This window comes from Vipera ursinii, assembly GCF_947247035.1.
Source record: "Vipera ursinii genome assembly, chromosome: 3".
Lineage (NCBI taxonomy): Eukaryota > Metazoa > Chordata > Lepidosauria > Squamata > Viperidae > Vipera > Vipera ursinii.
In genome coordinates this window covers 34,116,369-34,130,762 of record NC_139516.1, presented here as the reverse complement: position 1 = coordinate 34,130,762, position 14,394 = coordinate 34,116,369, and the positions used below count along the sequence as shown (strand labels likewise).

Below are 14,394 nucleotides of genomic sequence, written 5' to 3'. Positions count from 1 at the left end.
GTAAAAGAAAAAGGTGCCGGAACTCACACGTCATACAACCCACCTTGCCTACCCTACAAAGTTCCATCCAAAAAAGGTGCCGGAACTCCATTCTATGAGAAAAAAGCCCTGGGTACATCATCATTTATAAGTGGCTTATTTTTAAATTGCTTTTTCAATTAGGTCTTTAATTACAATTTGACTGCTAGTAAAGCAGAGAATATAAAGAAGCTTTGACTGAATGTTGTAGATTAAATCATAAAGATATTTTTTTTAGTTGGCTGGATTCATACAATATACTAGACTAAAATGAGGCTGGCTACCTTTACCCCAGTGTGATGCAAACTAGTTCAGTAATTAATTTATGATTTAGAGCAGTTTTACAACCTTTCCAGCTTTGCAGATCATTGGTGGGGATGCGGGGATGGTTCTGTGCAAGTGGTGGGCAAGCACACAAGCACAGCTCCATTTGCGCAAGCAGCAGGCATGCACTCCTGCCACTCATGCAAATAAAGTGTGCACACACACACTCAACCAAGCAGGATGTGCGCGCATGGGCTCACCTGCCACTTCCACGTTCTAGTTCTGAACTGTTCAAGGCCCAATAGTGGGCTGCAACACAGGGGGTTGGGGATACCTGATTTAGAGTGTTCAGCAAGCCAAATCAATTTATTAATTCTGTATGCTTTATGAACATACAACATATACAACATAGTAAAGTACAAACTGCCTCAGCAATTAAAGATGCTGTGCTTGTCAGCTGGAAAGCGAACAGCCAGGTTCAGGACCTGAGCGCCACATGACAGGATGACCTCCTGTACTCACCTCAACTCCTGCCAACCTAGCAGTTCAAAAGCATGCAAATGCAAGTAGATAAATAGGTATCACTGACAGGAAGGTTACTGCATTCCGTACGTTCATGATGATGGAAGCATCTCTCAGACAATGCAAGCTCCCCTGATTAAGAATCGAGATGAGCACCACCTCGAGTCAGTCACAACTAGATAGGGGAAACCTTTATTTTAGCATAATGTGTTCTGGAAACTCAACCACTATGAGTAGTTTATGGTTTGATAAGTTTCTATAAATTCAGGTAATTGGTATAAGCAAACTAGGATTCGATATATTTATTGAATGAACATAGTTTTATAATTTCCATATATTGAATTACACAAAAATCCTAATTTTGATTAACTTCACAAGATCTGTAAAAAGTGGACTCATTGTTTGTGTGTGTATGTGTTAGCCCAAACTACAGCTAACAGATATGGATTTAAAAAAAAACAGGCAATCTGAGCTCTTCCGTGCCATTTAGAAGAAATCTGGATTTTGCTGTTTTATGCTCTCTAAATTCATAGTTAAGCTGGTTTAGCTAAAAAATTCATCTACGAACCAGTTCAAATGGAAGGAAGGAATTTCAGCTATTACATGAAACAGATGAAGAAATGAGTCTGAAAGTATTTCTTGTCCAGAAGTATCTGCAGCTAAGTTTACTAGGATAAATAACATGCTTGGAGGTTCCTGCTAGGAGATATTTTAATATAAAGCACATTCTACCTGTGCAGCCAGGAAAAAAAGGAATTATGTGTTCTGCTTGAAATTATGGAGAGAGAAATTCTTGTAGAACGAACACTGTATTCTTGAACTTGGCAGGAGGAAACCAAGGAGAAGAAAATTAACATGTACTACCGGTATGATTACTTCTCACACTGGGAACTCAATGGAGATTCATGTTCAATTCGGTTTTCCATCCTGTCTACCTCTTTTCCCCGATTCACTGGAAGAAAAAAGAAACGGTTTCTCTCTGGTTCACAGAACAGTTTCCTTCGTGGAAAGGCAGAACCAAGGGTGGCTCAGTGAAATGGGGGAAAAACATTACGAGTACAACTAAGGGTGCCTACGACCATTATAGGAGTATAATGCAGTTCTGTTCACTGCTGCGTCCAATTAATCCCCCTTCCAGCCGAAACTACCTTTCTCGCCTCTTTCTTTTAAAAAAAATAAATTAAAAACGACCGGGGGGAGGAGTGCTAATTCACAAGTTGAACAAGGATGCTACCTGCCGTGCTATTCTTCGTGTAAGGTAGGAAAATTCGAGGCTGAAAATGGGGGAGAAAATCCCGCCGAAAAGAGATCACCCCCTGGTCCTATATTTGAAAACAAACATCGTGGAGGAGAAAATTCAAAATAACCCGAGCCCGCCTCGTAGCCCAAGAGCCTGGAGCAGGGGTCGGCAACCTCGGCTCTTTTATGACTCGTGGACTTCAACTCCCAGAATTCCTGAGCCAGCATAGCTGGCTCAGGAATTCTGGGAGTTGAAGTCCACGAGTCATAAAAGAGCCGAGGTTGCCGACCCCTGGCCTGGAGACTGAACCGCTCCGGCAACCCCGATCGCGGATCCGCCTCCCGTCTCGAACCGATGACGCTTCCATAGGCGCAGTCAGATCGTCTGTCCTTTTCCCCGAGCCTGGGTGTTTCTGGGTATCGCGAGAATTGCTCCGTCGGCCGGTCACGATGCCGGCAGGGACGGGATGGCTGAGGAGCGGCGCTGCGAAGCCCACCGGGTAGGCTCAGCCCCTCGGCCACCTGTGACGAAATGGCACCTCGAGATCGAGCGGTAGTGGCACCTCCGTCCGCCATGCGCAAGCGCGGGGCTCGAAAGCGCCTCAAGTTTCGGGCCGAAGACGTCTGCTTAGAGCGGAGTGAGTAGCGAGGCCTGGGCGTCATTTCTGATGGCAGCCATTGTCCCCTGATCAGGTGCCCTGAACAGTCGCTTTCTTTCCGCAGTGACCGTGGCCGACTATGCAAACTCGGATCCGGCTGTAGTGAAATCTGGACGCGTGAAAAAGGCTGTGGCCAATGCGGTGCAACAGGAAGGTGAGTTTGGCCGAAAATGCTGAACTTCACACCTGTTCCTACTGAATCCAGTTTTCTGGGTTTCATATAGCATTTCTGAAGCACGAAGTAACCACTGGTACGTTCCACGACAAAAGAGGTAAATTTGTGGCTCAGTGACACCTGGAAACGCAAGGCTACCAGTGGTGACCCAAGCAATAAAAACAATTACACTTTGTCCTTTTTCAAAAATATGTTTTGCGATATTTGTGAGGAGTCTATCATTCTTTTGTCCTGTGGTTTCTTTGGAAAACTGTCAGTATCTTGCTTTCTGACACAAAAAACACTTTAACAGAGTATGCTTGCGCACACCTCTGTATTATGTTTTTAAGGTTTTGATTGATGCTTATTTTCCCTCTTGCTAATTAATCATATTTATTTTATGCAGTCAGACTTCTAGATGGCAAATATATCACAAACTCTTGTCCAAATGTTAGATAGATGTTTCCTGTTTTTTCAAACCAGTTAACTCTTATTAACTTATAAACCATGAATATTTTCTTGCATCATGACAGCTCTTATTTTTCAAGGATAAGGGAGCAAAATCATTTGCTTGAAAGATGTTCCTAAAATATAGAGAACGTAAAAAGTTGTTCCAATAGTGAATGGATTAACAGTAGCCTAAAAATGGCTTAGGATCTGTCTTGCTTCTGGATTGAAAGACTGACAGTTACTATAGTAGTTCACTTTCTACTCAAGGACAAACAGGTAGCAGACAAAGCAAGCAAACCAAAGCAGTCTCTCTTAACAGACACTTGCCTAAATAGTTTATTTTTTAACAAGAGCATGCAAAAAAATAGTCCAAAATTAATCCAAGGTTCTGAGAACCAGGTGCAGGTTATCATTGAGTCCAAGCTTTTACAGGTAGCATCCATGCAAATTACCACACAAAAATCAGAGGTCAGATTTTTTTTTCCAGCAAAAGAATATGAGTTAGTACTGCCTCGTAAATAATGTTGCAGCCAGCTATCACTAATCAAGAAATTTACTCCTTTGCTTGGCAAGAAGCATCATAGATGGGCTCTAATCTTCTCTCCATTCACTGGGGTACAGGAGCTGGGAAGCTTTACATCATCTAACTCAGAGGCCCCCAACCTTTTGGGCACCAGGGACTGGTTCTATGGAGAAAGATTTATCCACGGACCAGAGAAGGCATAGTTTTGCGTGCTGCCTGCATCCCATGGATGGGGCTTCGCTTGTTTGCGTGGCCCGGTTGCTGGCATGCCGCGGCCTGGTGCCGGTCCACAGATTGGGGGTTGAGGACCCCTGATCTAACTGTTCCAGTTGTCTTGGTGCTGATCTTTATCACTCTCATGTGATTCTTGGCTTTATGTTTCCTGAGCCTGACATTCCATAGGTTTTGCTGCAGCCTTTTCAAAGTTAGTCAGCATCTGAATGCTGGCCCGTGAAAGGATCGAAGTACTCATTTTCTTCATAATCATTTAACCTGTCTAGGGAAATCATGTTTGTGGTTCCACAGGTAGGTCTTGTAGCAACATCATGGCAAGGATATTGGGCTTTCTCTGTGACAAGGCCTCAACTAATAACTTTTCTCCTAAGAAAGACATGAATGCCTATACTGTTTTAGTTAGCATATCTAATTGGTTTATTGAAGATTTCACTACTTTTGAAATCTTCAGAAGGGAGAACAGGATGAAAATAGAATAATATTTGCTTTAATTTTAATTTTCTTGTAATCTTTTTTGATTTTAAAATAACTATATCCCCTCCATCTGACCAGAGGTTTTCCTCTTGGTGTTGATAGACAAAGGTTTTTTTGGGGGGGGGAATTCATGGAACTTTGTTTTTGTGTATGATAACCACAGTGAGAGTATTGTATGCACAAAGATAGAAATATTTGACAATACTTACAATAGAGGAATGATTAGAGAAGATATGGAACTTGCTGAGATGACCAAATTAACTTGTTTGATTAGAGAAAAGACAATATATTTATTGCTGAGTGGAAACCCCTTGTGGATTTTTTTTGTATAAAACAGGACAAAATAACTTAAAATTATAGTTTTGATAATTAGACAGGATAATTATTGAAAGAAGAGAGTTATAATATAACTTTAAAGAGAGCTAAATATCTGTACTTATAACTGCTATAAAGAAGTTCACTATATATTTTATTTGTTTTTCTTTTTTCTATATATTAGTTTGTATGTTTAACCTTCATTGGGAAAACTTTTAATAAAATTATTTTTAAAAAATGTGAAAGATTATATGAGCATCTTTAAAATAACACCAGCTCTTAATGCTGCAGTGCATGAAATCTTCTATTCCTTATATTTCTACTGTGTTTAAATGATGAAATATCTAAGTCAGTCTTCAACATCTTAATATGTTGATTTTAAAGTTGTAATGGCCAAACAAAACAGAATCCCTAGGCTAGTATATAGAAAAATGAAAGTCTACCATAATCTTAATACAGGGGGGAAAAATGACGTCAAAATGTTAGGACTACTGTTACAGGATTTTTCACCTACCCTGTATCTTGCTTAATTCAGCTTGTGCAAATCACTATACATGGGGGCGGTGTTTGTTGTCCTAGTCTAACATATTTCTTGATTCTCTCTTATCCACTATTCACTGATTCAGTATACTTGTTTTCAGGTCACTACCTCTTTTCCCATTTTCTCTGTCAGAATGTCTGTTGGCTGGCTTTCTTTGGTCCCATTCTAATTAGCCTGTCTCTGCTTTCCTCTAGAACTTTGTTTATCACCTCTCTTTTTCTCAAGCCTCATGTGCCTAATTTTTCTTCATATAAACAAATGCTTGTGTATGGTATTCTTTCGTTCACATCATCTGCCTTTAATGTCCCTGCCTTAACTTGTCTGATTCTTGGGGTAACTTTCAGCCTTTCACTCTCTCTTGTGAAACTTTCCCTCTTAAATGAATCTTAACTACATGTTTCTTAACGGCAAGCCACACTACCAGGCCATTTCAAGCAACTGGAGGCTTCCTCACCACAATCAAGGTGACAGGATGACCTCCAAACCTTTCTTTGTCCTACTGTCGCCAAAAGGAATTTGTACTTGGATCTTCCTGTTTTGCCCGCTTGTTTCTTCTCTGTGGTTAGGATTGTCAAAATGAATTTATTTTACACTCTTCATTCTAGGACATTGCTAATTCTTATATCTCAAATTCTTCCGTTTATTTTTGATTATAGTGAAATCTCTATGTGGCTTGGAAGCATCTTTTGTACCAACTGATGAAATACTGTCTGTGGGAGAGTCCTGTGATAGTGGCGATGAAATGGATTCTAATGAACATTTCATGACCGATAGAAAAAAGAAAAGCAAGAGGCATAAAGGTAAGGTCTGTCGTTTTAACTGTTATTTTGACATAATTTCACTTTAACAATAAAATACTTTTTATCTCTTCAAATAAAGTCATGCCACTTTTTTCTTGAAACGTGGCCAGTTACATTGCTTGTTTTTGATTTCAGAAAGCTCCGAGTGTGTGGTAGGCAAAGAATATCCAATTGACATATGGTTGATGTTGGCATCCTATATACGCCCAGAAGACACTGTGAATTTTTCTCTAATTTGCAAAAAGGCCTGGACTGTTACTTGTACAGCTGTATTCTGGACCAGGCTTTATAGAAGGTATGACAGTTAGTAGAATCTTTACTCTGTACCGTATGTATTTTTCGAGTTGAGGGGCTTTTTATAGATTATTTGTAGTGGAGATCCTTATAAATAGTGTGCATAGGAATTTGGGCATAAAAGATAAATGATGCATTTTATTCTGAAATACAGTTTTCCCAGACTGACTCTTTTATATCCTTTTTGGTTAGGATATATTAGGATTTGATATAAGAGATAACATCAAAATATTAGGGCTGTGCATCACTTCAGATTTGATATAAAAAGGTATCTCATAGCATGTGGAGGACATACTGTGAGTTGTTGGCAAATCCTTAACCAAGGAACTCTTTTTTCCTGATATTGCAGAGTAATTGCCACACAGTTCCAGAAAACAATGCAACTGCTTTAAAGTGTTCAAAAAGCTAATGCGTTTACATTCTGATAATCCAAATGCTTTTTTGTCTTTGAATCCAGTGCCTGCATAACTGTATAAAATATGCATATATAATTGATAGTGTGGATTATAAAATATACATACAGTATAGCAATGATAGCGAACCTATGGCAAATGTACCAGAGGCAGCATGCCCCAGCCCCGCCTCCCCTGTGGCCCCCTCTGCCCCAGAGGAGAGTCGCATGGCAGCTAGAAAGCAGGGACAAGACTCCGCCCTCGTGCCCTGTTGTGCGCAGATGATGCTGCAGGGTGCGGACGGAAGGCATAGCTGCCATGGCGCTGGAGGGCTGCCTGAGCGATCTGCTACAGCAGGGCTTTTCAGCCTTTTCACCCATTGTACCACTTTTAGGATATGGCAACATCCAAGTACCACCAGTCACCTAGCAAGGTGTCAAAAACTTGATGACCAAAAACAAAGGAAAAAAGTGATGTACAGGTAGTCCTTGACTTACAACAGTACACTTAGTGACTGTTTGAAGTTACAATGGCACTGGAAAAAGTGCCCACCAAGCTAGAGCCAAGCAAGATACCTGCCTGGCAGCGCTCTTCCTCCTGTCCAAGATTTTCATTGTTGTGAGCATTTCTCTTGAGGATTGGCGGTGGGGGTGGGGTGGGGGGTGTTTGCTTTTTACCCCCCCCCTGGTGCTGGGTGGTTGCAGCAGGTTTTGGTTACTTCGCATGACCTGGGACACTGTAACTCATAAATATGAATCAGTTGCCAAGCATCTGAATGTAAATCACAAGACCCTGGAGATGCTGCAGCATTCCAGCTGATCGGTGCTTCTTCTAGGCTCAGCAGAAGCGCCAGGATAAGTGCTGAGCTCCAGCTGGAGCCTGGCGCTGATCCTGGCACTTCCGCTGAGCCCTGACAGCCCTGCAGCTTCAGCCATCTCTTGCTCAGGCTTGTGTAGTGCTGCCACCATTTCAGCTCATTCCCCTCCCCCACTACACTTTTTCTAGGATGGTTGTGTACCACCTGCCAGGTGCCAATGTACCAACAGGTGGTACCCGTACCACTGGTTAAAAAGCCCTGTGCTACAGCAAGCCATGGAGGTGGTAGGTGGCCCTGTGGGTGGGGGGCGGGGCGGGGCATGTTTGGGGCACTCGGTATCTAAAAGGTTTGCCATCACTGCAGTACAATATAAAAACAACTGCATTATTGTCAGAGAAATTACTGGGATTAATAGAAAGGTACTTGTTAAATCTGAGAGCTAGTAAATTAATAGTTGCTACAATTCTTTGAAAGAGCTTGCAGAACTTCTGTGATTATGAAATCAACTTCCATTATACAATTGCACCGATTTTCTTGAATCCGTTAAAACGGATTGTTTTAGATTACTGACTATTGCATGATAAATGAGTCATATGATCCTCCCTTGCGTATAAAATAAATTTACAGGAATGGTTTCAATTAGAATTGGCAGTGCTATGTTGATAAGGAGCATTGTGCAGGAATTTTTCCGTTTTTTGTAACTTTCCTTGTTTAATTCTTCAGTAAGAAATAGAATTCAAAGTTGTCTTTCTTTTTGATAAACATAGTATTCTTAACATTAGTCTTTTAGCTGGCAACCCATGATCTGTTGAGTCATTGTTTCAGAACTTTCCTTATCAGATTCCTCAATGCTTTCAACAATGGCTGAACCTCAAATTTAGAATAATCAGAGATGTATCTGCCTTCAAAGTTGAACTATATAGTACAGTCAAATATCAGTGGTTGACAAAGTCAGCCAGAAGTAATATTTTATAATGTTTTGAATTATGTCATAAACTATTTTAAAAATTGGTCAAATTTCAATTTTAACGAAATCATGGATCCTGGAGTTAAGACACATTCTATGAGTTATCTATTTGAGGTACCTTGGATAAAAAATGTTGCGCTGTGATGCATTGTTTCACCTAATTTGAGGTTATGGGAATAAGAGTTTTAGTAGCATATAAATGGCTTAGAAGTATTATTTAACCTATAGAAGAGTGCCTAAATGCAACTGACAGAGCAAAAACGGAAGTATTTGATAAGAAATAGATAAATGAGGATTAGGGAAGAGGCATCATGATAGTTGGAGCATTCAACTAGAATACCCTCTTAATGTCTTCCCTATGAGAGTTCTGGAGATGCACCTTGACCTTCTGGAGGACTTCAGTTTGCAGTGATGATTGATACAAGGTTGGAACTGCACTGCTTAAGTTGTACCATTATTATTATTATTATTTTGTTTTTGAGAAGTTAAGGATGGGATTGTTGTCAGGAGGTCTTTAGTCCCCCATCAATGCAATGTCAGTGCCATAATAACTGACAGTATGATCTCATAAGCATCACAGAAAGGGGCAGTTAAAAGTGAGAATGAAAACAGTTTACTTCCCAGATGCCTCTTGCTTCTATTCCTATCCTTTACTTTGAAAAAAAAATGCCACCAAAGTCAGCTATTATGCTTCCAGATTTCAGTGGCATGATCTCAAGAGTGCAGGGTGTGCATTTCATCCCTATCTTACAATTTCTATTTTTTTTATTTAGGCATTACAATAGGAGTGCATCCCTCCCAATCCGTTTACAGCCAGAATCAATGGAAAAGATGCATTGCCTTCGTGCGTGTGTAATTCGTTCCTTATACCATATGTATAGACCTTTTGTTTCCCAGATAGCCAGAAACCCAACTATCCCGGAGACTACTCCAAGCAGTCTAAAAAATTCAAAAGTAAGTAACACTTTGAGAAGAAGAATTATTCCATTGAATATTAGCAGATTTCTTTCAAGCTAGTGAAAAGCATGCAACTGTCCAGTTCCTAATACATATTTTAGACAGATGTTGCCTTTTCTAGGGGTGATTTTGTAACCTCTACAAGCTTGTTATTAATGCTTGGCTACTTATTCTACCAATGTATTCTACCAATGCAGAAATCAAAATTTTAAACCTTAAATACAGGTATATTATTTTTGGTTTCCTGTTTGAGACATCATAGTTTTTTTGTGGAGTATCCCTTAAGCAATAAGATAAGCGATGACTATCATCTGGATCAAGCAGTTTTATATTGTATTAAAAAATAAATAACAAATTCAGCTCATTTAAGTGGATTTAGTTGATGCCCAATCCAGTACAAAAAAATGGATTTGTATCTTAAATGCTTTGTATTCACATCACAACGGCTTTGGTGTCCACAGTATCATACTAACCATTTGTATATCCTTTTGTGGGTAAAATTGGCATTAAAAAGGAAATTAAATGTAAAAAATCTGTATTGCAGTAACAGTTACAAATTTGGTTACATTCCAAAACCATAGAAATGATTCAATTGCTCCTTAAAATCTTCCATATGTGCGTGGCACTATCTTTGTTCACTGTATAGTTACTGAGCCTCTATGCTTGGACTTAGTTTTTTATTCATTGAGAATCTCCCCTCATTTGTGGAGTTCACCACCAACATTGAGTATGCAAAGTAGGAAGAGACTGGTATTTTTCTTTTTGGTTACTGAATCCAGCTTTTTCCTATTTAATTTCCTTTTCTCTTTCTCAGTGTAGCTTCTGTGGGACACTGGAGCTGTTGTGGTGTCAGCAAAGGTTGCCCTTGGAGCAGCATACCAGTTGGTACACATCTGAAGGGTAGGACAGCTGGCATGTGGATAATTTATGTCTTAGGAAATTTTTAAGCTACTTTCCTCCTTTTAACTAATACTCCAGGTTTCACAGAGGAGAGGCCTAATTCCACTAGCTGCATCCCTCTGAATCTAATGCAGATAGTCCTCTTTAGTGACTGCCTGGTTTAGCAACTATTCACGGTTATGACAGTAATAAAAAGTTAGCGTTGTGACCAGTCCTTGCATTTACAACCTTCACATGTCTGTAAAGCAAAGGAAAGCTGAAGTAAGATTATAAGTATATTTGCAATTTTTCTTAGTGATCATTTTGCTTGTGATCGCTAAATAAGGGTTACTCGTATGCACCTATAATAATTGGTTTTCTAAAGATGAGGTGCTTACTCCTCTATTAATATATATATATATATTGCTGTGCATGTCTAGACAATACTTTTGATAAAAGAATATTCTATCAGTTACGTTAACAAGATCTACCTCTACTTATTAACTTATTCAAACTTGTATGCCACTCAGTTCCCAATAACTCTGGGTGGCTCACAACAATCAACACAAAAAAATTGCAATAAAAGGATAAAAGATTAAGCTGGGATTGTATTAGTATTTTCACTGTAGATCAGCTTTTGTCATAAGAGGTGATACATTACTTTTCAAATGTGATTTTTTAATAAAGCTGTGAATGGGCATCTTGTATGACAGTTACCTTCTCCATAAACTTCTGGAATGTCTTTGCCCTATCCTGGTTCCAGTAGTTTCCTGATTTTCTCTTGATAAAGCTAATAATTAGTGATTCTTAGCAATATTTTGAAATCATTTACCTCTAGATTCAATTGTGGAAATATTTGTTTAAGTTCAGCTACAGCTTGGATTTTATTTCCATTTATCTATTTATGTTCAGAACGTAAGTGCACAATTATAACATGATACCTTATCCTTAGACTGGATTGTTTTAATACATTTATGTTCAATAATCCAAGATCTTCATTCCAAAGAGGTTGGAAGCCTAGTGCTTTATTGCTTTATGTCTGTATAACACTGTCCACAGGCCACAACTCTTTTTCTCTTGCTCAACTAGTGCCTGCTCTTCTGGTCTAAAAGGATTAACAAGCAGTCTTCTCTGTGGGAATTCAGCTTCAAATTCCAAAGGCAGGTACGAAAGCTAAATATTTATATTAATTAATTAATACTTGTATTACTTTATAACTCATTGTTCTACTTATGCATATAACTGAGTGCATCTTGCTTGGCAAGATACATGTCTAGATTACGGTCCCAAAAAAAGATTCTGCTCATATTGTATAGTGGAGAATTTGGGTATTTTGTGCATTGCTGCCCTATCTGTTCGCTTTCCTTGCTGGTGATCAGGCTTGTACTATTCTTACCAAGTTGGAACATTTTATTAAAATTGTGGCACAAAATGTACATTTCCCCCAAAAAAACCCTTCATAAGAAACAAAACAGCATGAAATAGCATGTAACAAAACTGATATAAACTGCAAAAAAATTTGTTATTGTGAGGGGTGGGGGGGTTAATGTCAAACTTGAGTGCAATATTTCTTATAGGTTTTTTTCCTCTAACAGTATAGCCTATAGATATTGTTTGTAGTTTACTTAAAGTATATCAGGGTTGTTGCTAATTAATTCAGTGTGCTGTTAATCGTACTAGCTACCACTTGTCGCATTCAGACTATACTCTTAGTCATATCCATAGCAAACGCAAGGGTCGGTGTTCTGACAAATATGACAATCTCCATTATAGCCAAGATTTGTTATATTAAAACTATTAAGTGTCACATTATTTCTCCAGAGAAAATATAACATATGTAAGTCAGTTAATCCTGATCTTTAAAGACAGACCTACAGATTCTTCTGCTTTGATCTCTAACTCTTCTGCGAGCAAGTAATTTGAAAGTTTATAGAAATGGAATCAGTTTCTGGTTAATTGAATGAAATATTTCTCTTGAGTCTCCCAAGTTCAAGAATAAAAGTTTGAAACCACTTCAACCACCTATCCGGTATGCAGATGTTCACATGAATCCTGACCAAGACTGCTGTCTGTTGCAAATAACTACTCTCGACTTTATATATATTCCTATAGTAATGGGCATGACAGTTACTTTGGTAAGTATTGTGATTTCTTTGCTAATTTTCAGGTCTTTATATCACTGCACCACTTAGTAATAAGCCCCAGTTTGGGTCATTAGGTGAGAGTATATGGTCATTGGACAAGGATCTCACACTTCTGCCCTGTGCAAACTGCTTCCACTAACTCCTCTGCCACCCAGTGTTCCATAAAGCCCTGCTGCACCCAGCTGACCGCTGTCTTTCTCCAGCTGCTGGTCGCTTGCTCATTCTCCTCATGCAGACATGTCAAACTCGCAGCATCACATGACATCGCGTGATGTATCGGAGCTTTTTCCCCATTGCCGGCAATGGGGTGGGCGCGGTTTCCTCATGATGCCTCTGGCCTGTGTGCCAACAGTTTGACACCGCTGTCCTAATGCTTTGGGAGACTTGTGAGGCCTTCTGAAACCTGCCGGGCAGCTGGCTGCAGAACAGAGCTCGAGGCAGCTCCACAGTAGTGCTGAGGCTAAAGTAGAGAACCAGAGGCTGTGGCAGCTGACGGACACTGACAAAGACCTCTTTTTTGGCTCTAGTGCTGCTGCCCAAGGAGTGCCACTGCATAGGGCAGCCAAAAGAACAGCAATGGGGGGGAGAAGATAGTCAGGTAGTGCTCCTGCAATTGTAAGTGTGAGCAGACTGCCAAGCGCCTGAATTATGATGACATGACACATCACAGCATGGCTTCCCCCCCATAACTTCAGGGATTGGTCATAAGTACCATTTGTTCAACATTGCCATAACTTGAAACAGTTCCTGAATAAATTGTCAGGAGCTAAGACAGCCTGCATTTTTGAAATAGAAAAGTCTTCAAGCTGGCAGAGGTAAGAAAAATACAGCTTTGAAAACTATATTGAATAGTCCAATAAGGAATAGCTACCACATGTGATTTTATTACAGGCTACTGTAAAATGTTTCAGGAAAAATATTCACAAGTGAAGGCAAATATATATGTCGTAGGATAATGTTGCAGGATCCAATCTGGGTCGGTCACCAGGACCAGAGGTTTTTTGTCTTCCGAGCTTTTAGACTCATGCTGGAGCCCCCATCCTCAGGGAACATCTCTCTAGCAGAGTATCACCAACCCAGATTGGCTCTTGCAAAGCAAATATTGCCTTAAGCAATATTGACCTGCTTAAAGATACAATTTATTTTTAAAATATTTACAGACAAAATCAGTTTAAAATGTTGAATAAAATGCCATTCAATTTTGGAGTTAAGGAGCCTGTATGATCCAAGTCATTGAATAGCTTCCAGAAGTCTTTTTTCTTTTTCTTTTACAGTTCACAATTAATGTGAGCACTGACATGCGGCACCACAGAGTGAAATTATTATTCCATGATTCTCCGGTATGGAGTGGCAAGAAATCCAGATTTGACCATGGGATGCAGGTTGTAATGGACCCTGTGCATAGCGTGCATCTGTTTGATTGGTGGCATCCACAGTTTCCTTCTTCACACATCTGAAGATTCCCAAGTTTACATCATAAATTGTATTTCATGCTTTTTCCATAAACAACAACATTTGATAAGCCAATTTGTGTATATGTTTAATCACCTCTTGGGGAATAATTTGTGCTAATAAGATTGGAAAGAACTTTTGTAAAGCATTTTATTATATGAAAAATAATTCATCTGCAAATATTTTAGTGCTAATGAAATTTGTCCTTTTTGCTTTTTGATAAAAAAAACAACAGCAAAAATGTGTAACCAAAAGCAGGGCTTTTCAACCAGTGGTACTGGCACCACCTGTGGTACATT

The 14,394-nt window shown here is 39.5% G+C and overlaps 1 protein-coding gene across 3 annotated transcripts; it reads left to right on the top strand.

The window, feature by feature from the left end:
• Window positions 1-2,471: 2,471 nt before the first annotated feature.
• Window positions 2,472-14,165, top strand: TMEM183A (transmembrane protein 183A). 3 transcript variants are annotated; one of them, XM_083357768.1, is made up of 8 exons: window positions 2,472-2,681; window positions 2,767-2,856; window positions 6,050-6,193; window positions 6,329-6,488; window positions 9,437-9,617; window positions 11,589-11,663; window positions 12,488-12,634; window positions 13,918-14,165. In XM_083357768.1, the coding sequence occupies exons 1-8, from the start codon at window positions 2,576-2,578 to the stop codon at window positions 14,098-14,100; spliced, it is 1,086 nt and encodes a 361-aa protein (XP_083213894.1). In that variant the 5' UTR covers window positions 2,472-2,575; the 3' UTR covers window positions 14,101-14,165. The 3 variants fall into 3 exon arrangements, with proteins under 3 accessions (XP_083213894.1, XP_083213893.1, XP_083213895.1); XM_083357767.1 differs by having other exon boundaries at window positions 12,479-12,634; XM_083357769.1 differs by lacking the exons at window positions 2,472-2,681; window positions 2,767-2,856; window positions 6,050-6,193; window positions 6,329-6,488 and adding an exon at window positions 6,528-7,360 and having other exon boundaries at window positions 12,479-12,634.
• The last annotated feature ends 229 nt before the right edge of the window (window positions 14,166-14,394 follow it).

Bases quoted from the DNA above. Each gene is read 5' to 3' on its own strand.
- TMEM183A (XM_083357767.1), top strand. From the start codon at position 2,576: ATGGCACCTCGAGATCGAGCGGTAGTGGCACCTCCGTCCGCCATGCGC. The intron at 11,664-12,478 runs GTACGAAAGCTA...ATTTCTCTTGAG, and splicing joins GCTTCAAATTCCAAAGGCAG to TCTCCCAAGTTCAAGAATAA. The intron at 12,635-13,917 runs GTAAGTATTGTG...TTTCTTTTACAG, and splicing joins TGGGCATGACAGTTACTTTG to TTCACAATTAATGTGAGCAC.